At 52.5% G+C, this 24,014-nt stretch overlaps 1 protein-coding gene and 1 long non-coding RNA gene across 5 annotated transcripts in view; one reads left to right on the top strand and one right to left on the bottom strand.

Annotated features, from left to right (window-relative positions):
• The window catches only part of TTLL11 (tubulin tyrosine ligase like 11), a 262,147-nt gene extending 251,621 nt beyond the window's left edge, over positions 1 to 10,526 (top strand). For all 4 annotated transcript variants that reach the window (XM_044926309.2, XM_025261621.3, XM_044926311.2 and 1 more), the window contains one exon: positions 9,664 to 10,526. In XM_044926309.2, the coding sequence (XP_044782244.1) occupies positions 9,664 to 9,959 (296 nt within the window). In that variant the 3' untranslated portion in view covers positions 9,960 to 10,526. The remainder of the gene's footprint in view (positions 1 to 9,663) is intronic.
• A 12,104-nt stretch (positions 10,527 to 22,630) lies between these two features.
• LOC123328732 lies at positions 22,631 to 24,009 on the bottom strand. Its single transcript, XR_006543762.2, has 2 exons — positions 23,846 to 24,009; positions 22,631 to 22,858 (listed from the first exon to the last, which is right to left on the bottom strand). It is a non-coding gene; the product is annotated as an uncharacterized LOC123328732 (long non-coding RNA).
• Between the last annotated feature and the right edge of the window lie 5 nt (positions 24,010 to 24,014).

Genomic DNA, 24,014 nt, shown 5'->3' with positions numbered 1-24,014 from the left:
GTGGCCAGCCATTTGGCGACAGCAGCTTGGTGGCGAGGTAGGGAACCAGCCACCTGAGGCTCCGGAGGGGAGGCTGTGGAGACGGGGCCTGCACCAGCATCCCTTTGGGAAATTTGGCTGAGCATGGAGCAGAGATGGAAAGGTGACGCGTGGATGCAATGTCAAAGCAGCCTTTTAACGCAAGACCGGGTCTGTTTGCTGGCCAGTGGGCACGATTCGGGAGGGAGACCCTGATGATCTGGGGGCACTGGGCACTGACTGCAGACCACGTGCCCCTCCTCCCTTAGGCTCTGCCACGTTCCTGCCTCTCACAGGCATCATCTGCTTCTTCCTTTGCCTTCTAACCCTTCCTTCTCCTGGTCCCACCCCCTCCCTCCCCTCCCTTCCCCTCTCCTCCCTCCCTCCCTTCAGATGAGGGATGAGGGCTTGCCTGGCTCCGTATCCCCCTGATTGGTGGTCAGCAAAAGTCTGTGGAATTGAACTGCTCTAGTTGCTGCCTTACACAAATCCTCTCAGAGCAAGGCCATGGTGGGGAAGAGTTAGATTTGCTCTCTGGAAAAGCAGAGACAGTACAGAAGCTTTGCATATTTCACCCCAGTGGCAGAGAGCACACAGCGAGACAGGGCCTCCTAGGGAGGTGATGAGACTGCCCACCCCCCATCACTGGAAGTGTCCAACTGAGGGATAGATGACCACCATCAGCAATGTCAGGGTGGGCATCCTTGACTCAGCACCTCACGGGGAAACGGCAGGAGCCAGAGAGACAGCACCAGAAACCATGCTCTTCCTGCTGGCCCAAGACTTACAGCCCCTTCCCTGCCTCTCTGCGTGACCCGGGGTCAGGAGGGCAGATTCAGAGCTGGGCTCGCATCCCCGCCGCCACCTCCAGGCTGTGGGGCTCCAGGTGAAGGTCTCTATCTCCTGCACCCCAGAAGCTGTAGCATCCAACTAATAAACAGCCAAGACAAAAGCAAAATTTTGCTGTATCACTAAACACAGGTGAACAAGCACAGGGTTAAATGGAAATCAGAAATGCACCTGCCACCTGGATTTTTTTTTAAGAGGTTTTCTTTTTAAAAATAGTATTTTTGTTTTTATTTATTTATTTTAAAGTTACTATTATTATTTATCTTTTGGCCACACTGCATGGCATGTGGTATTTTAGTTCCCTGACCAGGGATTGAACCCATGCCCTCTGCGTTGGCAGCGTGGAGTCTTAACCACTGGACCGCCAGGGAAGTCCCTAGATTTTGTTTTGAGGGTGAGGTAGAGGCACCCCATAAAGAGCTCACCCCAGTGCCTGATGCATACAAAGCATGCGCTCTATGCCAGCTACTCATTACTTCTTACCGAGTGGTGTTGTGGTGCTCTAAGGGCCTGGATTCTGTGATCTCTGAAGTCCTTTCCAAGCCAGAGATCGTGACCCCTGCTGAGGGATGAATGTTGAGCCTCAGAAGGTCCATGGGAGCCATTAATCCCACCAGAAGCATCTGGAAGAGCACCAAGGAGGTGGCAGGAAGCGGTGACCAGCCCTGCAGCCCATCTCCCCAGACGATGACTCAGGAGTTTGCATCCGCCTCGTGATGGAATCAGGGGTGACCCTGGCTGGGGCTGGAGCGGGATCTTCAGGCCACTCTGCACTCGCCAGCGGTGTGACCTGCGATTAATGAAATGATGGAATAACTGCTTTCATCTTTGCTTATGTTTGTTATGTGGGTGCTGCGGGCTTCTGGGGGTAATGATTTTTCTCCAAGGTCTATTTATGGTTCACTCCTGACACTTAGTAATTTTTCCATCTAGCCAAGGACAGAGGTGATGGTGACTCGCTGCTGCAATGCCTAGATACAAGAACTCTGTGCGTGAGACCTCTGTTCCCCAGCTATAGGGAAATGGCTGTCTCCTCTGTCCCTTAAAGGTTGAGCCTTGAGGGAGTTTCCATCTGTTTTGGGATGAGATGGTGTAGACCAGCAGTGGGGGACCCAGTACCGCCACCCTGGACAGTGCAAACTGGGGCATAGGAAATGTGACCTTGGGCAAGTGGCTGGGCCTCTCTGGGTTCAGCCGTCTCAGCTGCACAGTGTGAATATCAGCAGGACCAGGCTCTCAGGGTTGTTGTGAGATTGAAGGGACATGTGCAGGGAAAATGCACAGCGTGAGTCAGGGTGGCAGAACATCGTCAATAAATGTGGTTTGAGATTTTAATTATTATAATAGAATTTTTAAAGATATTCTTTTTTAAAAAAATTTATTTGTTTATTTTATTTTTGGCTGTGCTGGGTCTTCATTTCTATGTGGGCTTTTCTCTGGTTGTGGAGAGCAGGGTGTTGCTCTCTAGTTGCAGCGCGCAGGCTTCTCATTGCGGTGACTTCTCTTGTTGTGGAGCACAGGGTCTAGGCACGCAGGCTCGGTAATTGTGGCGCATAGGCTTAGTTGCTCCACGGCATATGGGATCTTCCTGGATCAGGGATCGAACCCGTGTCTCCTGCATTGGCAGGCAGATTCTTTACCACTGACCCAGCAGAGAAGCCCAATTATTATTTTTCAAACATTCAGAAGCCACTATCCCTCCTAACACTTCTGGAATCCTGAGAAATGGCCCAATCCTCTCTCTGCCCATTTGACAGAAGGGGAACGTGAGGCCCAGAGAGGGGGAGTATTTGGCCCAAAGCCACGACACGCAGAGGGCAGAGACCAAGTGATAATCCAGGTCCTCTAACCCCGCAGCATAATTTTTCCTCCTGTAATCCCAGTCAGTCGGCTCATTGATTCCACAAACACTTCCGGAAAGCCTGCTCTGTGCCAGCTGGAGATGGGGGCACAGGCTCCCCAGCCTCAGGACAGCCTAGTGTGGAGATGAGCCAGTTGGTTAGTGCAGTAGAAGAAGCAAATGAAGCCAGCGTCATGATAGCGCTCCAGGCAGCGGGAGGTGAAAGGGCAGGCATTAAAGCAGGGAGATGACTGGTTTTTTTAAGTGCTGCATTGGGCTTTTTCTAGGGAGTGCTTGATAAAAGCCACTCTTTACAGACATAGAAACCAAGCCCTCCAGAGGAGAACTGGCTCCCGAAAGACTAGACAGCTAGCACGCAGCAGAGTGGGAACCAGACCAGCCCAATCAGTCATTCCTCCATGGAGCCAGATGCCATCTCTCGGGAAAGGCCCAGTTTTCATCTCCCGCAGTGGAGCCCTTTGAGACCCCAGCCCCAGGCTTGGGGGAAGGACTATGGTAATGCTTCGGGGGACCGACTGCAGCTACAGATCAGAGCAGACTGCAAGCCACCCCAAGAACGGGGAGAAGACAGATCCTCGTGATTAACCACCTCGGAGGCGGTGCAGCCTTCACATAGCTCTTCTGGGGAGCATTCTGCTGCACAGAGAGGAACCACTAAAGTAATTCTAGTCAAGATCACTCAGCTTTATTTCCCACCACCGATTCCAAACAGAAAGCCTGTATACTTGCACATTTAAAAAGTCACTATGAGACAGAAACCTCTTTTCCAGGTGAGCAATGAGAAAGAGATTTAAAGGTTGGGGTGAGAGAAAGAATCAGCGAATAGCTGTCCTAATCCAGCACACCAATATTTTGAAATAGAATTACTAGCAAGGAAGCACAGGTATATTTGAGAGGGAAAAAAAATATATCTCATATTCAGTGTGGGGTAATATCTCTGGCTGTCGACAATGATTTGGATTTAATTATATCATATATGCAAATGTGCTCTATAAACTATAAAATAATACATAAATGTCAGATGTTAAGAAAGAACACTGTGTTGGAAAGAGAACTGTGGGTTTGAGAGTCAGCTAAGGTTTAAATGCCGCCTCATCCACTTAAGGGGACCTAGACAAGCCACTTGGCCTTTCTGGGTCTCAACTGTAAGTGGGGAATCCTTGTAATAACGTCCTCTTCTGAAAGCGACTCAGAGAACCAGATGAGAAAACGGATATTCTTTGTAAACTGGCAGGTGCTCTACACACAGACCGCATTATTCTTGTTTCCATCCTTAAGCCCCAGAGTAGATGATGAGATTATCAGGACACAGCTGCCAGCACTGCCCTTAAGTCCAGTGATCAAGAGCCCCTCCCTGGGCGTGGACAGCAGCAGGCTGGGGGCCAGGAGCCGGTGGGCCCTCTCTCACCAGGCTGATGGACAGAATGAGGCCACAGTCTGTCAGGGGCTGCATCCTATATGCAAGTGGCCACCTCGGCGAGAGCCATGTGGATGGCTACACTGGAAGGTTCCAAGGGTTGCTTTCTCCAGCGAGATCCGTGAACCCAAATGAAGTTTAGAAAAACACTCAGCAGCTGATCTTCAGGCACAGCGGGCAGGAGGGGAAAGCCTGTTTGCGAAACCCAGGGGACGGTTCTGCACCTCCTTGCTGGCATCCAGCAGAAATGGGAGTGGTGGGAGGTAGGCTCCCTCATTCACTGCAAGGCAGCGTCGTTCCTTCCTTCTAAGTGACTGGAATTAACACCCCGACCTGGCCATCTCTTTGACGGCTCTTGAAGCCTCAGCACAGTCAAAAAGTTACGGGAACAATCCTAGGCTCAGGCACCTTACTGGCTGTATGACTTTGACAAGTCTCTTGAATATAAAACGAGATTGATGGTAACACTTGCTCCCTGAGATTTCTGAGAGATTCGTTAAGTTAAATAATGCAAGTGCACCCTTCGCCCAGGGCTTGCACATAATGAAGGCTCAAAGAATATGAAGTGCTATTGTTTCCTTTCATCCCTTTTACTGTAATGGGTCACTGAAGCAATGTTACCAAAGAGATGCTTCCAGTTCCGCATCAGAGCTGTAAGGAGTGATCCGCTAGGGCTGGTGGAGAAGCAGGGGAGAGGGGCAGAGTTTCTTACATTTTCTCCTAAATAGCTCAAGTAATCTCGAAGACCTGGTAAATGGTAGGAGAGACTGCAAGTACTGGCTGCACCTCAGCAGAACCAAGCTACAGACCAGGGTGCTATGGACTAAAGCATGCCCTACCCCCCACTTTCAATCATGTGTTGGAACCCTAGTATGACTGTTTTTGGAGTTGGGGCCTCTGAGGAAGTAATTAAGGTTAAATGAAGTCATAAGGGTGAGGCCCTGATCCAATAGGACTGGTGTCGTTATAAGAAGAGATGCCAAATTGCTGGCTCTCTTTCTCTCTCTCTGCCTTGGGAAGGCACAGAGAGAAGGTGGCTGTCTGCAAGCCAAGAAGAGAGCCCTCACCAGAACCACACCATGCTAGCACTCTGATCTCAGACTTTCCACCCCCAGAACTGTTGAGAGAATAAACGTCTGTTGTCTGAGCCACCCTGGCTATGGTGTTGTGTTATGATATTTGGCAGCCCACGCAGATGAAGATGGTAGAGACAGGTGGGCAGTGGGATTTCAGAGGAGAGAGCTGTTCTCTGCACCCCTAGAGGTTCTTGACCACCCATGGCAGGGCTAGTCCAACGCTAGGTTTCTCAAAAGACCATGCTCTCAACTTCTTCACTCCACTGCCTCCTCAAGAGCCCGTCAGAGACAGCCAAGAGGGAATGTTCATTGCAAAGCTTCCTGATCACCCTTGAGTGTCGGATCCCCAGCGCTGCAGTTACAAGCAGTATCTGGGCCTCATCACCAACAGACAGCCTCCAGGGGACAGGAACAGGAACCTGCATTTCCGGCAAGGTCCCCAGGTTATTTTACAGATAAAATGTTAGCAAAACACAGGCCTTGAGGGGAAGGCCAGTCCCCTCAGCCTGCTGTTAGAACCCCTTCTTCGTGAGGACTCCTGACTCGCCTTCATGCCCCCATCCACCCCATTGGCCCCTCAGAGACATAGGCACGACCCCCAGATTCTATCCAGAACCTCATCACCTTTCACCACGCCACCACCCCCTACTGCTGCCTGGTCCAAGTCGCTATCAGCCCTCGCCTGGACCAGCACAGTAACCCCCCAATGCATCTTCCCGATCTTTGTCTCCTGTGCCCCTGCCACTTGCTGTCAACACAGCACCAACCTGACCATGTCACCTGGAAACTTCCCAGTGGGCCACCTGTCTTCCTCAGCATGAGATGCAACGTCCCACCTTGGTCCACAGGGCCCTTATGGCCTGGCCTACCAGAACCTTTCAGGCCCACACTCCATCAGCACAGACAGAGAAGGGCAGGGCCTGGCAGAGGGCAATAGAGCTTGCCGCCCATCCACCCCCGCCCCTGCTTAGTGGTCAAGCCGTGACGCTAGAAGAAACCGGGGATGTGTGGTTTCTCAGAAACCAAGAGAGGACTTAATGCAGAGTTGGAACAAGTTCATGCTTTTCCAGCTCCATCATTAGTCTTTTAAAAATAACTGATTGCAAGTCTGCTTTCAATCAGAGTGTCTTAAAAGGCAGACATTTTTAGCCCAAAGTCAAGCTTCTGTCAGTTTCAGGGGCCAGCCCTTTTGCAAGCAGGCCCCTTTTAGCAGATGGGCTTTCAGAGTGGAGAAAGAACAGACTGAACCTGGCAGCAGGAGGAGGCGAGGCAGGGACAGGTTCTCAAAGTGGGGTCCCGACTAGGAGCCTTGTCACCACCTAAGGATGTGTTCAAAGCGCAAGTTCTCAGACCTTCAGAACCAAGAACCCTGGGGTGGAGCTGCAGTCCGTATTCCAACACGGCTTCTGAACAGAATCAGCAGAGCCTGAGGCCTGGGTTCAAATCCCAGCCCTGCCGCTTACCAGCATGTGACCTGAGGGCAAGTTATGTGATCTGTCTGGGCCTCAGTCTTCTCATCTGCACAGTGGGACATGTAGTGAGGATCGGAGCACTGGCATCGTGTATGTGACCCATGCGGGAGTCAGTAATGTCCATTCCCCTTCATCCTCATGCGTATACTTTATATAAACTTTTTATCAAAGTAGAACATGTATGCAGAAAGTTTGCACTCTAATTTTTCAAAGCAATGACTTCAAATAGTAGCAAAGTCTTCATGATTAGAAGCAGCTGTCCTAGCATCACCTTTTTCCACTCTCTAGATTTTCCAGTTGCATTATTTTTTAATTGCACACATGTGTACTATAGAAAATCTGAAAATGTAGATGAGCAAAAAGAAAACCAAGGATAACACAGTCAACCCCATTTCTCATTTTATCAATAATGAGATATTGATAATGATTTCTCAATGATTTAGCCATACTTTTTTCTCCCGAAAGAGGTCTTAATTGTATTTTGGGGGGTGTGTTATTGCTCTAATCACAGTCTGCCTCCAATTAAGGGAAGGAAATGGGTGTTTGTTGAGTAAAAGGTGCTCAGTCTTCACTGTTCAGAGTGCGTGCTCCAGAGACCAGCAGCCTGGGTACCACTGGGAAGCTTGGCAGAAATGCAGGGTCTTGGGCCCCATCCTGGAATCTGCATTTTTTGACAAGACTGTGGTTAAAGTAAGGATGGGGGGTTGTAGACCCCAGAGCTATGAAACTTGCAGTCACGCACTGTTCTTCCAGTCCTGGATAGGAGACTCGAGCTAGCATATAAATACGTGCGGCTTCCTTTATAAACGGAAAGTCTTGCCGCAAAGCACTGCCAGCTGAACTAAACAATGTGATTGATGAGGAGGGTGATTTACATTCTGGCCTGAGCTCCTTATCTTGTCAGGGACCAGGGACATGCCGTTCCTGGACCCGGCACCCGTCTGCCGACCACACTTGGAGCAGCGGCGCTCTGGAGATCACACACTTGTGAAGTTGGGGGCTGGGACTGCCCTGGCTTTCTCTGGTTTTAGATCCCAGCCTCTTCAGCCTGCGTGTCCTGGACCCTCCCGCTGCCTGTGCACACACACACACACCCTAGGAGAGCCCTGGCCCAGAGTCAGTGATTAGAAAACGTCTGTCTCCTCATACAGGCTCAGGCCTCATCCCCTGCATCTCAGTCGGTACCAGGCCTCTATTTACATTAAAAGGGTTACTGTTCTTTTTATCAGCTCCTGTCAAGACCAAGCAGGGGACTTGCAGAACGTCTGGAGTCAAGAGAAGCTGAGTAAAAATAAGCTTTGATGGACTTAGAAGAAGATTAGAAACAAAAAACAGAAAAGCAATGTCTTTGCTCAGCTCAAGTTTCCAACACAAAAAGATCTCTCAGATCCCAGGGTCCATATATCATCCAATATTTACGAACTCCAGGCCAGGCTTCCACCTACAGTGACAGAGCAGGCAACCAGTTTGTCTGAGAAGGAAGCAAGGCCCCTGGGAAGGTGTGGATTACGAGTGGGAGCTGGCTTCTCTAAAAGTACCGTGTGGCGTTTGGTCCAGCCTTAGAGCCATCTTCCCCAAGGAGCCCAGGGAGCCCCATGATTTTGGGTCATGGAGCTCACTTTCACTAGAATGTTGGGAAGACTCAGAACCTTTTGCGAGGCACAACTTGGTTAGGAGAATTGGGAGTCAGAGTGTGAATTTCCAAGCCACAATTCTCTGGCTGTGTGACCTTAGGGAAGTTACTCAACGTCTCTGATTGTTAGTTTCCATATCTGTGAAATGGGACATCATAATAGTGACCTTGCAAAGGCATGTCTGTGAAGCGCCTAGCGCTGACTCATTCATTCATTCACTCACATAGTCAGTCCCTCTGTATGGAGCATCTTCTGGGGACCTGGCGCTGGGGGGGGACTGAGGTGAGCTGGAGCCCACAGCCCAGCAGGGAAGCTAGAGATTGTCAGTGAACCGCGCAAATAAAACCCTGAACTAGCCGCCAAAAGTGCTACCAAGAAAAAGGCAAGAAGCCTCTACCAGGGGCTGGATCTTACCTGGGACTCAGAGGAGGGTTTGCTGAGTAAGTGATTTTCAGCTCAAATCCCAAGAAGGAGTAGGAATTTATGAGGCAAAATAGAATAACCTTCCAGGCGCAGAATGGGGTTTCCTATTAATACCTTTCAGAATATAGTTTTGAGTATAGAGAAGGGGTCAGGTATGTTTTACTTTTTGAGGTTAAAATTTACATGTAGCAAAATGCACAAATTTTAACTTAAGGTACAATTTGTGGATTTCGAGAAATGTAACTGACATGCCTATGAGGGCTTTCCCTGGGTAGCTCAGATGATAAAGAATCTGCCTGCAGTACGAGTAGACCCAGGTTCGATCCCTGGGTGGGGAAGATCCCCTGGAGAAAGGAATGGCTACCCACTCTGGTATTCTTGCCTGGGAAATCCCAGGGACAGAGGAGCCTGGCAGGCTACATACAGTCCATGGGGTCACCAAGAGTCAGACATGACTGAGCGCCTAGCACTTTCCATGAGGTTATAGAATGGCCATCAAGTTGGACTCATCTTCACACCCTCTCCCTTATTGTAAAAGTTGTGGGCTGGGTTTTAATGGGAACATTTGATGGCGATGCAAGAGAATAAGGCGTTGGGCTAGGTTTAAATCCCAGCCCTACCGCTTTCTACCACTGGACTTTGCCCAGGTCTCTCCAGTTCTCTGAGACTCAGTTTCCTCATGTGTAAAACTGGGTTGTTGAACCTTCTTCACAGGGCAGCTTAAAGGGTGAATCTGCAAGTGGTTGTGAACGCCCAGCTGGCCGGGCGCTGGTCAAGCAGGCTGATACAACCCTGTTTCCTCTCCGAAGGAAACGGCGGTGGGGAGAGAGCCTGGTGGTTGGCGCGTTGGGAAGCCAGGTGCCTGCGCGCGCGCGCGCACCAAGTCCCCCTAACGCCGGTCTCTCGTCCACAGGGATGTGCCTGCAGGCCTTCGTGGAGGCCTTCTTTTACCTGGCCCAGAGGAAGTTCAAGATGCTGCCGCTCCACGAGCAGGTGGCCTCGCTGATTGACCTGTGTGAATACCACCTGTCCTTGCTGGACGAGAAGCGCCTGGTGTGTGGCCGCAGCGGCACATCGTCAGGGAGCCGGCTCCAGCCCAGCGGAACCCCGCAGGAGGCCGCGCCTCCAGCCCCACCGGCCGAGGGCCGGCCCCAGCCCTGCACAGACGGCGCCCACAAGGTCTCCCACTCCAGGCACACCCTGTCCTGAGGGCCGCTCTGTCTTCCCGGAAGAAGGCTGAGCCTGAAAGACGCCACCCCCGGGCTTCCTGCTGGTGGAGAGATGGCAGGATGCTAAGTCCCAGCCCGAGATCCCGCTCCTCGTCTCCGCGTTCCGCTGAGCTGCGCTTGGCGAGCCCGCCTGATTCTCGCCCGCTCTCCTTCCCAGCACCTCTTGGTGGCCCACCTGCTCGCGAGTCATCAGCGGACATATGATATCCAAAACGTGACAGATGGCCTCTTCTCTTCTGGGCTCGTGGGAAGCCACAACTGGGGATAAAAAGCTGCTGTGTTTGGGGCAGGGTGGGGGGCACCAACAACCTCAAGACGGAGAGCCATGCAGAGGAAAGAACTCAAGGCAGCTGCGTCTGGGGTCTGCCGGGGGTGGAGGGGGGGGCGCAGAGAGAATATGGTTAGAGCCTAGGAACATCATGTTTGACTTCCTACCACCCCGTTCTGTGAAAATGAAGTGGAAATACCCAGGAGGCCTGCACGCTGTCCCACCCCAATCATGTGCTGCGTGGGTGCAGTTAACAGACCGACCTGGCTGATTTCATGAGCTTGTCTGTTGTCAGCAGTGTTCTGTGTGTTACTCATTAAGATACAGATTTCACTGAGAGGCAGCTCAGGAAGGCTCCCGGAGTCTCAGAGCTGGCTGCAGCCTGTGAGCCACCTTCTGTCCCATTTGGTTTGACCCAACAGCAGGGGTTCCCTGGTCATGTGTCCTCTGATCAGAGCTCTCCACGGTGGGGCGATCACCATGTGTGCCCAGAGTGTGCGGGGAGCCCTGGGGATGGTGGGGGCTTCAGAGGGGAGGAATGTGTCTATAAGCCCTGCGTAAGGATCAGAGCGAGTCAGAGCTTGACATTAGAAGTGTTGGGGAAAGGGGAGTCACATTCTCCCTTCAACGAGACCCTTACCATTCATGTCCCCAGATATCCACCCCCCAACCCTGCCCGTCTCAGAGGAGAAGCTTCAGAAGCAGCGGAAGGGAGCACTTTGGAAAATGGCCACAGGCAAGTCAGGGTCCAGGGCCCACTGACCACAGGCAGACGAGAAGCTGCCCTTGTACAGCCAATCTCCCCAGAGCGCTGTTGGGCTTGGGGTTAACATGGCCCTTCCCAGAAGGTCCCCGTTTATAAAGGACCCTGGAGGGCCCTGGAAGGAGCTCACCATCAGGCTCTGAGGGAGGAGAGTGAAGGGTCTTGGACGGCATTCGTTAGCATGGTGCCTGGCACACAGTAGGACTCAGAAAATGCTCATGAATGTAGGATCCAGGAAGGGTCAGAGATGTGTCCTAGACCAGCACAGACATCTTCCTTTCCCTACTTTTCCTCTTCCTCCTAACACTCCTCCCTATCTCTGAGCCAAATCCCCTTCACTTCAACCAGTTGGAGCAGTTGCATCAAGGTCCAGCACAGACCTTGGTCCCTCGTAGGTGTTCAAAAAGTGTCTGTTGAAATGCACGGCTGGGAGTCATCCTCTCTGGAATTTTTTTCAACCCAAAGGAAAGGCTGTTAATCTAAGATCGCTCCAGCTGTTGGGCAGTTTAGGGGGTGGGATGGGGGTCTGTTGATCCTTGCCTCACCTTCCCTCTAGCCAGACGCCCATTCCCTCAAGGTGTGAAGTCTGCCTCCCCCGCCCCCACAGGGTGGCTCCCATGTGATGCCCTCATCCCATTGCTTCTCCCCTCCTTCTCCTAGAAGCCCAGGGCAGACCCAGGTCTGCAGCCCGTCCACAGCCAGGGGGCCCTGGCAGTCCCCGCGCCCTGCAGGGCCCATGCTGGGCTGTTAGGTGATGGGAGACTTTGTCTTTCTATAAAGAAAATAAATGCCTCTATTTTCCCAGCAAAAAGCAGGGGGTGGCCACAGGTGGAAGGCACGGGAGGTACCCGAGGAGCAGCAAGTGCCTCCCAAGTGGGGACATTTTAGAGGTGTCATCAGCTCTGTTTTCCAGTCGTCCAGGGCACTTATGTAAGGCCGTTCCCATTTTCAGAAAAGGGAAACAAGGCCTGGGAGGTCACGTGGTAGGTCAGGTGTCGGTCCAGGTCTGTCAGTCGACTCCAGAGCCCCATCTCCTCTGTGTCCCCAGGTAAGTATGAATCCAGCTTCAAACAGAGCACTGGTGGGTCCTTCCTGCCTGGGGACCCCCAGGGCTCTGCACGCTGCCACGCCATCTGGTGTCACAGGTCAGGACCATCAGTGTTCCTAAACTGTCCACTGTGAGAAAATGAGTTTGAAACCCTTTGTCCGCTCTCCCAGAACCCTGTGATGACCACAGCAGATGGATTTCACAGCGAACGACCCAAGTAAATGGTCCCTGCACGCTTATTAGCAGCTGGGAGCAGCAAAGCATCTTTTAGACAAAGTTCTAACTTGATATCATTTCTTGAAGTCGGTTTCCAGAAAGCACGCCCTTGACAAAATGGGATGCCATCATCAAGTTCCAAACCAACCAAACACATTGAATTTTTTAGAAAAAAAATAACCAGTCGGCTGAATTCTAGGGGACTTCCCTATTGGTTTGGGGGTTAAGAACCCGCCTGCCAGTGTGGGGGACATGGGTTCAATCCCTGCTCGGGGAAGATTCCACATGCCACAGGACAACTAAGCTCGTACACCACAACTACCGGGTCTGCACTCTAGAGCCCAAGCTCTGCAACAAGAGAAACCCTCACACGGAACCTGGAGAGCAGCCCCTGCTCGCCACAACTAGAGAGAGCTCACACACAGCAACAAAGACCCAGCACAGCCAAGAATACATTAAATCAATTAAAAAAAAATTTTTTTAATAGGCTGAATTCCCCTTGCTCTGTTTGGGGTGAACCTCAGCTCCTAGGATGAGGACCGTCCTCCTTTCACCCCTCGCCTCTCACCTGGAGGCATGGTTGTTGGGTGGTCACAGTCTAGAAGGAGCCCCTCCAGGGCAGGACAGGGCCTGAGAAGCCCCGTGGCCCTCAGTGAGTGTTGGGGAACCGAGGCTGCCGTAGTACAGGAGGTCAGCGAGTGACAGAGCGGGCCCTGCGTTTTCTTGATGCCACTGATCAGGAAGAACCAGAGGCTGCTCCATTATTGGAGTGAGTGATCGGAGACTTCCCCCACCGCCTCGTTCTTAATAGGAAGTCCCACTGTTTTTACCCCCTTCGGTAATTAGCTGCTCGTTGCGTAGAGGGTAATTGGAGTGATCACAAGAGCAGGCGTCTCCTTCCTCCGGGAAGAGAGATGCTCCATGTGGTGCTGAGTCCCTGTTCTCTGCCTGTAGGATCGGCCCGTCCCCAAGAAGGGCCCATGGATGCCATCTATACCTCTTTCCCCCTACCCTCTCCTGCCCTTCCTCCCCTCCTGCTGGTGCCCCCCTTACACACAGTCCAGCCACACTGACCCCGCCACTGTCATGGCCCGCAGCCGGAGCGGGTTCAATGAATAGATGAGATCAGGTTCAGCCTCATCCATCTTGGGCTGCATGCATCCCTGGACCACTGCCCGCCTCCCTCCTTTCCTGCCGTGCCACTTCTGGTGTACCTGGAAAGCACCCTTCCCTCTTCAGGGCTGGCCTTGCCTGCTCCCCTCCTTCCTGCCTCCCAGGGGCTGTCCTTGGCCTCTCTGCCTTTACCGTCAGGATCTCCATCTCCACAGCGCGGGCAGAGTGGAGCTTGCAGCAGGGGCTTGTGAAGGATGCAGGTGGACTGTTAGCAGCACTGGTCCCAACGGACCCCTCCCCAGGTGCAGAGGCAGGACCTCCTGGAGACAGGTGTCTCCATCCCCAGAACTGCCAAATCCCTCTTGTTTGTCCTCCGTCTGTTCTCCCAGCTCAGACCTCACATCTCTGGCCTACCCTGCATCAGTCTTTTGCCTCTTAACCCCCTCAGCCATCTTGCATCCCTATCATTTCAGGAAGAACTCAGAACCAAAATGCTGATTGCACAATCTCCTAATTGTCGACCCTCCTCTTTTCCCAGATGAAGCCCAAGCTTCTTGACCTTTAAGTCCCCTCCTCCCTTTCCACCCTAAATCCATGCTCAGCCCCCATATCTCAGGAGCAGCTTCTGTGCTCCTACAGCCCTGTATGTCTGTTGTTACCACTCTGGAGAGAAGGTGCTGATTCCTGACCCTTTGGGAGGGGGTCACAGGGCCCACATCTGCTCCATGCGCTCCAGGCTTAGCTATCCTCTCTGTTGGACCCTCCCTCTGTCCAGTGGAAACTTGCTGTTGTTCAGTTGGTCAGTCTTGTCTTTGCGACCCATGGACTGCAGCACATCAGGCTTCCCTATCCTTCGCCAACTCCTGGAGCTTGCTCAAACTCATATCCGTCGAGTCGGTGATGCCATCCAACCATCTTATCATCTGTTACCCACTTCTCCTCCTGCCTTCGATCTTTCCCAGCATCAAGGTCTTTTCCAATGAGTTAGTTCTTCACATCAGGTGGCCAAAGTATTAGAGTTCAGCTTCAGCATCAGTCCTTCCAATGAATATTCAGGGTCGATCTCCTTTAGGATGGACTGGTTTGATCTCCTTGCTGTCCAAGGGACTCTTAAGAGTCTTCCCCAGCACCATAGTTCGAAGGCATCAATTCTTCGGCGCTCTGCCTTTTTTGTTGTCCAGCTTCCACAAGTAAGTGGAAACTCACTTATCTTTCAAAGTCCAGCTCACGTGTCTCCACTGCCATCCCTCAAGCAATAAGCTACCCCCTCCTCCTCCTCGTGAGAACCGGGAAGTCCTTTGTGATCATACTTACGTGTGGTGTCAGTGTTCGCGTCCGCCAAGCTGTGAGTTCCTTCACGGTCAGGCGGGTGATGGCTTGACACTGGCCACTCGGGCACCAAGCTGGGGCCCTTCAGGTACTGGTTGAAATAATAGGACTGTTCAGAGGACCAGGGAAAGGAGCCTGAGTTCTCCCCCTGCAGATGCCCTGAGGGTTGGATCTGTGAACACCTCCATGTCCTGGGCACGACAGTGGCTCCTCTGACCCTGGGCAGTCTCTCCCAGTTCTGTTGTGCCCGGAACCAGGTGTGGGCTCCATCCCCCATGGGCACCCCCTTCTCGTTCAGTCTCGGAGACTGAGGGTCACCTTGCTGGATCGTGTCCACCACGGCTCCTCCATCAGACGTCTGGCCTGTCTCTCCAGCCCCACAGCCTCTGTGGGAGCTTGGTTAGTTCAGAGCAGATAATGCTGATGTGAATGTAGTTAGGGTGAGTAGGACCAGGCTGGGGAGGAGTCCAGACATTGGCATGGCGTTCTGTGCGTTTCTAGAACCAAGAGTATTTCCCATGAGAGGGTGACATCTGTTTGATGCTTCACAGTTTACACAGTACTTTCGCCTCCATCCTCTTGTCTGATCCCCCCAGTGACCCCTCAAAGGGTGAGGCTGCTCATTGCCCTCTTTTCACAGCTAGGGGCACCGATGCCCAGGTCAGGTGACTTGCCTAAGGCCTCGCAGCTGGTGGAAGGCAGATCCCAGCCCCCAACCCCTTCTCTGCCCCTTAACCACTCTGCATGGAGCCTTGACAGGCCTACAGGCCAGGAGGGAGAGGGCTTTGGCTCCATTTTCACAGATGCAGAAACCCATGTCTCAGAGAGGCTGGGTGATGGCTCAGGGAGTCCTGGGGTTCTGGGGCTCAGCTTGTGGAGGTCCTACCTTCTCTTTTGTCCGTACACTCTACAGGGTCCAGGTTCCTCGGCTGCACCATGGGGTGACATCTGCTCTCACTTTGGGAACAAAAGATGAAAGTTGGAAAGCATGACGCGCGTGAGAGCGCTTTGCAGACCCGAATGCTGGAGTGCCGTGTTAGCCTCAGATCGGCTTCTGGTTTTCTGCAAAGCATAAAAGGATAAAGGGAGAAGGTTCCTCCTTGAATGCTGTAATCCATCAGGACAAACGAAGTCGGGACACTCAGCTCCCCTCCTGCTCCACCCTCTTTCATTTTCCTTGCATATTTGAAGACATGAGGGCTGAAAAATGGTCTCTGCTGCTCCTCTGACACCTGGAATTTGCCTTGTGATTGGCAGACTATTACTTTAAAAATAGCTTAAACATTTTTTTTTTTTCATTTCTTGATAAATACCCTAAACTCCTCAGTCCCGGCATTGAGAACCAGGCTTGACTGTCTGGCATTTGAGCCCCTTTCAATAAAATTCAGAGATGATGCAATTCCCCCATCAGTAGCTCAGAGCTCTCCTCTTCTGGCAAGATGCGTTTTAACCTAAAATCCAGCTCGCCCTGATCGATATTTTTGCCCATCTCCCACTGAGTCTGACAGATATGGGAGACGTTTTCCCATATGGTATATGAATTTCTCCCTCATGAAATAAGTTCAATTTTTTTTTTCTGTTCCCAGGGCAAAGGAGCTTTGCAGAACAGGCAACACAGTCAATTACCTCCATCTCTAGTAACCAAAAGTCTTGCTTTTCCTGTAACTAGGAAATCCACGGAGCACACAGCTTCCACATGTAGTCATGCGCGTGCCCACAGACACACTGAGCACCATTGAGCTTTGGTATAAAATGGCAAAATTCCTGATTTTTTTTGCTCATTTCTAGCAAATTGCTTCTGAGCCTTATTCAGAGAGCAGACTGAAGGGGGTCTTTGCAGCCCTGGAGTGATATAACATGCTCACCAGGAGGCTGGTGGGGAATGTTTCCTCTGATGTGGAGGCGGTTGCTAAGAGTCTAACCAGGATGTTGGTTTCGGGCCATGGGGACATTGCCTGCCCCTCACCATGTCCCCACCTCGCCCTCTCCCCCCAACCCCCTCGCAGGCTGCAGAAACAAGGCAACGAGCTGGGCGATGAAAAGAGCCAGCCACGGGTATTTCCCTTCAGAACCCTTAGCATCAGAACAAGGAAAACAAGAATCCCAGCAGGGACCCTGAGAGGGTCTTTGGCTGCCTCTGTGGCTCTCTGGCTATGTGACCAGGACCATGGACCAGTGATTCCAGCCCCTTGCCCGCTTCCTGGCCTGTACCATGGACGTGGGTCATAACCAATGGAAAGAGGCTGGCGTGGACTTAGCACTGGGCACTCTTAATAAATGTTAATTGAGCAAAGGACCGATCTCCATAGACTTGGCCTAGACAGAAGCCAGAGATCACTTCTGCCCACGCTGAAGGGCCCTGACAGGCCCGGCTCCTCCAGGTCTGGCGGGCGGCCGCGCGTTCGCGCCTCCTCCCTCCGTAGGGGCTCCGCTGCTGGGCCGCAGCTTCTGCCTCTTAAAAGCTTTTAAAAAATTCTTTATTAAATTTTCATGGCACATAAAGTCAAGGTTCTGTTACTTGGCCTCAGTTGTCTTGGAAACTTCGTAAAAGGCAATAATAAAACCGAGCAGAGTGCTGCTGCACACAGGGCCCTCGTAGAAACGGCTGCCAAGCACCAGCCATTTCTTCTGCGTGATAATTTGTGGCAGCAAACCCAGCGAGGTGGACAGGGCTTGTTCATTTGGGGTCAGTTGAGGAGAAAGGGGATCCTTTTTTTTACTTTTTTTCCTCCCCTAATGATTAATGTTTGCCTGGAGGTGGGGGGAGCTAAATCTTGCCTCAAGGAACCTGTGAGATTCTGGGGGAGATGGAGAAAGGAGTTTGGAAAAGCCCCCAACGCTTGATCCACTGGGGAAAGTCTCCCAAGGGAGGGAGTGATGGGTCCCTAGAGCCTGGCCACCTCTTAGAGACTGGTAGAGTGATGGCCCTGGGGGAGAGGGTGGACCCTTCCAGCTTTGTGGGTGCAGCGGCCACTGCACACAGCACCAGGCTGGGTGGGGGTGCATAGCAAGGTCTGCCTCCTTCCACGGGGAGGCTTGGGGCAGGGCAGCTCCCTGGAGAATGGAGGGTTCAGACTGCAGCCAAGAGGCCACCTGGGGCTGCTGACACACCTGGGGGCCCCATCCTGGCGTCACCCCTGCCGTTGACCCTGTGGGAGCAGTCTAGGTCTGCTCAGAATGCTTTCCAGGCTCTGGACGATTTGGTGGCACAAGAAAGGCACAGAGCCTTGAGTGATAAATCAAGTGGAATCTCTGCCCCCTAGAAACTACACCCAGTGGCATCAGAGAGGTGTCATTTCCCACAGAGCGGGGGGTGGGGGGAGGTTCACACAGGAGGGCTCTGTCCCCACCCGGGGACCCCTAAGGGGTCAGACCCTGCACGCGCCTCGTGCTCTGACTCTGTGCCAGCCCCTTGGTCCTAGCGCCTGTGCCCGCAGGTCATGGCTCAGCCATGGGGTAGAGCTACCACCCTGCTCCTTGCTGGAAAAACCCAGGTTTGCCACTCGCGGCCCCCCACCAGGTGGGGAGGTTCCCCCAGCTGCACGTAAGGTTAGCACAGCCTTGGCCCTCGGCAGCCAGCCTGGGCACACCTTCCAGGGGCCTTTTCCACACTTCTGCCTCCCCCAGATGCCCTGGGCATGTGGTGGTGCCTGTCAGTGCTCAGACCCAACTCTGTCTTAAACCCCGGCAGCTCCAGCTTTCTCTCTAAGTCCTGGGTTTTGTTACAAGACTCTATCCACTGCCACAGCCTTTCCAACAAGTCAATTTCAGAGACAGGGCACCGGAAGCCCACCAAGGGGAAGGGAGGGATGTGCACTCAGGCCTCCTCAGCAAGGGGATCTGAAGAGCAGAAGCCAGCATCAGCCTCTGGTTCAAAGATTTTAAAGTAGATTCCACGGTAGCCAAGAGTAGCTCCGCTAATTATGAGTTTGTTTGTTTCCTTTTTGTTTGTTCTTTGCTCGTTGTTCTGTTTTATATATTGTGGTCGCATGTAAGGAAAAAGCTTCAAATGCCATCATCATCATCACTTCCAATTTTTCACCTGAGAGGAAGCCGGGGGTCTGGGAGAAGTACCTGGCTTGAAGTCATGACCACAGCAACGTCCTCCCCCAACCCCCTGAGCCCAGCCATGGTTCCTGCTGCTGCTCCAGCCACTTGGACCCTGGAAGGCATGCATCAGGCTGGCAACAGTGACCAGTCACTGGGTGGGTTCACCCTGGAGTCTGAGGCAGGAACCGGATCATTCTCCCTCATGCACCAGAGAATGGTTTTGGAGGCTGGCACTGGGTTTGTTTCTCACTTGGCTCTAGTCATCAGGCACTGGCCATTTGATCTGCTTGGACATTCAACTTCAATAGCTCCTCCCCAGGCGCTTAATTAGATCTGCTTTGAGCCATTTCCCAGGCCAGTGGCTGTGGCACCAGTGGGTCACTGGGTCTATCCCTAATGGTCTTGGAGAAAAATATAGCCCAGATCGGCAGGTCAGAAGTCTGTGGGCATGGCTGAAATGCCAGGCGCAAGCAGCTACTTACTTGAAGCCTCATGTCTTAGCTTTAAAAGTCCTGTAACTATTGCCTTGGGCTCCATCTTATATCCATACTTTAGTCAGGATGCTGACTCATATGATGCTAACTCCCAAATCACAGCGGCTTCACCCTGAGGTTTATTCTTCCCTGTGCAAATCTCACCGGGTCAAGGATGACACTTATTTGGACAGGGTCCCAGCTTCTTCCTGCCTGGGCTCTTTCCCCTCAAGGATGGTCTCCCAGTTGCCTTTGAGAAGAAGAGAAGACAGGAGGATTGCAGGAGTGGGTTGTTCAGGGAGCGCTGACCTCACTTCTACACACATGCACTCGACCAGAACTTGGTTACCTGGCCCTAAGTGCAGGGGATACTGGGCAGTGTGTTCTTCCTGTGTATCCATGTTGAAAAAAATGAAATGGGACTCAGTGGATACATAGTATGGTTTTTCCTCAATTCATATTTGTTTTAATAAAAAATGCTTTTCTCTCCTTCCATCTTCAAATAAAATTGCTACTCCAAGGAAACAACTGTGTTATCTTACAGCTGCATGAGCATCTCATCTCGCCCCCATCATGGACTTTCCATTTGGGAAGCACAACGTGATGGAGGGCACGTGGGTTCCTGAGACTGCAGGGAATTCTGGGAATATCTTGGATCTTCCCACCAAGAATTCCAATCCTAGGCTCTGTAGCTTGGCTGCAGTTCAGCTCCAAGCTCCTGGGGAAAACTTCCCATCCCCTGGAAAACTCAGTCCGAAGCAGGTCACTGAAATTTCCCCTTGAGAGGGTTAGGAGCCAGGACTGGAGAATAGATGAGGAATCCAGACAGAGTGTGGGCCCTTCTCAGGCAGGAGTAAAGCACAGTCCAAGGCTCTTGGGTCCTCAGTTCTAGGGACAGGTGGTCCAGCAAGCCAACTCAAGCTATAGGCCTGTCGAGCTAAGGGCCAGATCACCCCACCCTCCCCAATACAGAATGTTGTCAAAATGCTAACAGCCCATTGGTGGGTGAAAAAACACGGCACCACTCATAGATTTAATCTGTTTCTCTCATGAATGAGGTTGAGAAGCTTTCTTCTGTGTTTCAAAGCCATTACTATTTCCTTTTCTACAAACTGGCTCTTCTTGCTCTTTGCCCATTTTCCTATTGGTCTTTTTCTGTTGATTTGTAGCATCACTTTGCAGATGAAAAGAGTTAGCCTTTTGTCATTTTTTTTTTTTTCAAAATATATGTTCTATATGGGCCATTTTTCAGCAGTCAACTGTCTCTCTGCCTCCAACACATTTTCCACAGACTGCCAGAGTGGCCTTTCCGAAATGCCAATCTGACTGTGTCACCCTCCTTCCTAGAGATGCAAAACAGCTTCCTGCCACCTGGGTCCAGCTCAAACTCCCCACCTGGTTTGGGGGACCTGCCCATTTGAGGCCCAGCTTTCCACAGTCCCACCAACAGGACCACCAGGTGCAGCCATAAGGGTCATGAACGGCACAAGGGGCAATGACATCTGGAGAAAGGCCTCGGGGGCGCCCCCTGGAGGTGAACAGCGGGACAGCCTGACAAGCGGCTGCCCCTTCCCATAAGTCCAGGAACCTTAGTTCAGGACTCCCCTGGGCTTCTCCAGTGGCTCAGCGGTAAAGAATTCACCTGCAAGGCACGAGATGCAGGTTCGATCCCTGGGTAAGGAAGATCCCCTGGAGAAGGAAATGGCAGCACACTCTTGGAAAATCCCATGGACAGAGGAGCCTGGCGGGCTGCAGTCCATGCAGTTGCAAAGTCAGACACGACTGAGCGACTAAACAATACACTTTGGCCATTTCTCAAAGCCCATCTCTTCCACTCCTCCAGGGCTACGTCCAGGATCTTCCTTCTGCCCCTGACACACTTCCTCTCCTGTGATGGTGAGCTTCCTCCTTTGCAAAGTTGACCTCGCTGTCACAGATTGGCTGGCGGGGGTGGGGGGTGGCGGGGGTGGCCAGCCCTGGTGCGTCCCTTTACCCCACCGCATGGTGCTTTTCTTTCTGGGGTAAGGCTGTGAGCATTCACGTCTGGATCCCATCCCCGGTCAGCGGAGGTGCTCAGGAAATGCTTGTGTAATGAATAAATGAGGGCCTGAGTGAAGGCAGCCTTTTATTTTTTTGAAACTTTTAAAACATTGAGGTATAGTTGACGTATACAAGTGCATACAATACAATATTATATAACTTTCAGGTATAGTGATTCACAATTTTTCAAGGTTATACGCCATTTATAGTTATTATACGATATTGGCTATATTCCCTGTGCTGTAGAATATATTCCTGTAGCTTATTTTATACATAATAATTTGTACCTCTTTCTCACCTCCCCTGTCTTACCCCTCCTCCTACTGAAAACCACTAGTTTATTTTCTGTATCTGCGAGTCTGTGAAGGCGGGGCCTCTGCCTGCCAAACCCAGTGGACATAGGGTGTGAGAGGTGAAGACCCAGCCTCCCCTCAGCATTCTCAGCCTAATGTAAACTTGTGCACTTACCCAACAGGCTGTCCTTTTGTATAAATATCCATTAAACACTTTGAAAAATACAATTTTTTTAAAAAAGCAGCAAAGTGGCTCTTCCCAGGTAATTTTTGTCACCCCTGTGAGTCTGCACTGAGGCCATTTTATTTAGTAGGTCTAGGGCTCTTTTCAGATTATAAATGAAAGCCCTTTAAGGCGCAGGCTATTCACCCTCCTCTAAATCCCCTGGCGGGGGGCATTGCAGGAGGACACGGTGGGCACAGACACCGCTGCCACGGGGCACGCGCAGGGGAGCAGGGGCCCAGGGACCCTTCCTGGTCTGTAGGGGCCAGTGGGATGGATGCTCTAAAGCAGGTCCTTCCTCCTAAACCCCAGACCCTTCCCCTCGTCCATCTGGGCCAGCCCTCAACCCCTCCAGTGAGGACGTGCCCCTGCACCATCCCCCGCCCCACCCCCACGTGCCTGCAAGACCTCCTGCTGCTCCGCACACCTCCAGGCCTCCAGCTGCCATCAGTCCTTCTCAGGGAAGGTTATTGGTCCTCCCAGCTGCACTTCCCTGCCTGGCTCCTGCGGCCCCTCTGGGTTCCCGCACCCCTCACCCCGCACCCCATGAGGATTTGTAGCTCTTCCAGCCCCGATAGGGCCCCTCTGACCTGGCTAAGGCCTGCTTAGCCAACTCACTCCTCTCTCTTTCCTGCCCCTTCCTCCCAGTCATTAACTCCTGAGCACCTTCCCTGGGCCAGCCCCATGACTGCCCTAAGGGAGGTGACGGGACAAGCAAAACCAACATGGCCCTGCCCACCTGGAGCTGATGTTTGGACAGGGGTTAACTAAGAGCAGGGGTTAACTGTGGCTTGAAATATATCTCAATTTAGGATTTGGATGGTGGACTACGAAGTAGGGTGGAGAGGCTGGTTGGCAGGGTGTGCAGGAGTCCTGGTAGCAGCAGCCCGGGTGATAAAGGGCACAGATTCAAGAGGCTTGCAGGAGGCAGAATTGATGGCACTTCTCATGGCACCATTTAATGCCATCTCCCCTCCATCCAGGAGGGTAGGGCCTTGACCATCCCATTGGCAGCCCTGGTAGCACCCACCAGTACAACTCAGTACGCAGTAGGTGAAGTGTTCTGGGAATAAATGAAGGAAGGAGAGGTGAGAGAGGGAATAGTAAGCAAATGAAAGGATTTAACAGGTGGAGAACTGATGCTCTGCATCATGGGGCAGTGTGTTACCTGGTGAGCTGGTGACAGCCCCGGTGCGGGACACGGCCCAGCAGCAGGGCCAGTGGGGAGACCCCGGACTGTCTGCCCAAGCCCCAGGGCAACTGGAAAACCCCATGCCCTCCCACCTTGCTCACAAAGACCTGTTTTCCCAACTTGTCATTTCCCCACACACCCACAGGCAGGAGCACGCACCGCCCCAATAAATAAATCTGGGCCACTTTTCAGCATCGTTTAACGTCCCCGGGAAGGGTGGATCACGTGGCATCCAGCAGCAGCCCATTAGCTGACAGGCTGAAGCATATCATATTGAATTCCACGGCCCGCGGAGCCCGCGAGACCCCGTGCTGCTTGGAAATCTGCGCTGATTTATTACAATGCAATCGTGCTGCTCATTTCCTATAATGAACACATTGCCCCCGCCTCTTGCCAGGACCACTCCCCCACACCTCCAGTGGGGGTGGGAGGACCTTGAACTCACTCCCTGTCTACAGCTTGAAAGGAAGAGGGGATGACTGGGAAGGGGGAGGTTGTAGGTGGGGGCAGGGGCCAGTGCTGGGGGCTGACTTTGGATGCTGCTTGCAGAGAGAGAGTCTTGAGGCGTTGTTCTGTCCTCTGCCCCCCACACTTCTTACCCCCTGTCCTGTGTCTCCCTGCTCATCTACCCCTGCCCCCCACACTTCTTACCCCCTGTCCTGTGTCTCCCTGCTCATCTACCCCTGCCCCCCACACTTCTTACCCCCTGTCCTGTGTCTCCCTGCTCATCTCCCCCTGCCCCCGGGTCTCCTGGCCCTTGGCCACTGCGGCAGCAGCACCTATGGACAGGCTAGCCAGGGACTCAGCCACTGATGCCCACAGCCTGGCCAGAGCCTGCTACGTCTGCCTCTGTCCCACCTTCTGGGACTCCACAGGCCTGGGCGTCTGCCTTCCGCAGGTGCCATGTGCACCAGTCACAGCTCTGCTCAGATTAAACTGTGGCACGTCCTTATGATCAGCTGCTCAAGATGGCAGCTCTCTTGCCCTCTGTGAACCCCCTGCTTGACCACGCCCTGCTTGCCCCATA

Source organism: Bubalus bubalis, chromosome 12 (genome assembly GCF_019923935.1).
Source record: "Bubalus bubalis isolate 160015118507 breed Murrah chromosome 12, NDDB_SH_1, whole genome shotgun sequence".
NCBI lineage: Eukaryota > Metazoa > Chordata > Mammalia > Artiodactyla > Bovidae > Bubalus > Bubalus bubalis.
The sequence above is the reverse complement of the archived record's forward strand: the minus strand, read 5'-3'. Positions and strand labels throughout refer to the sequence as shown.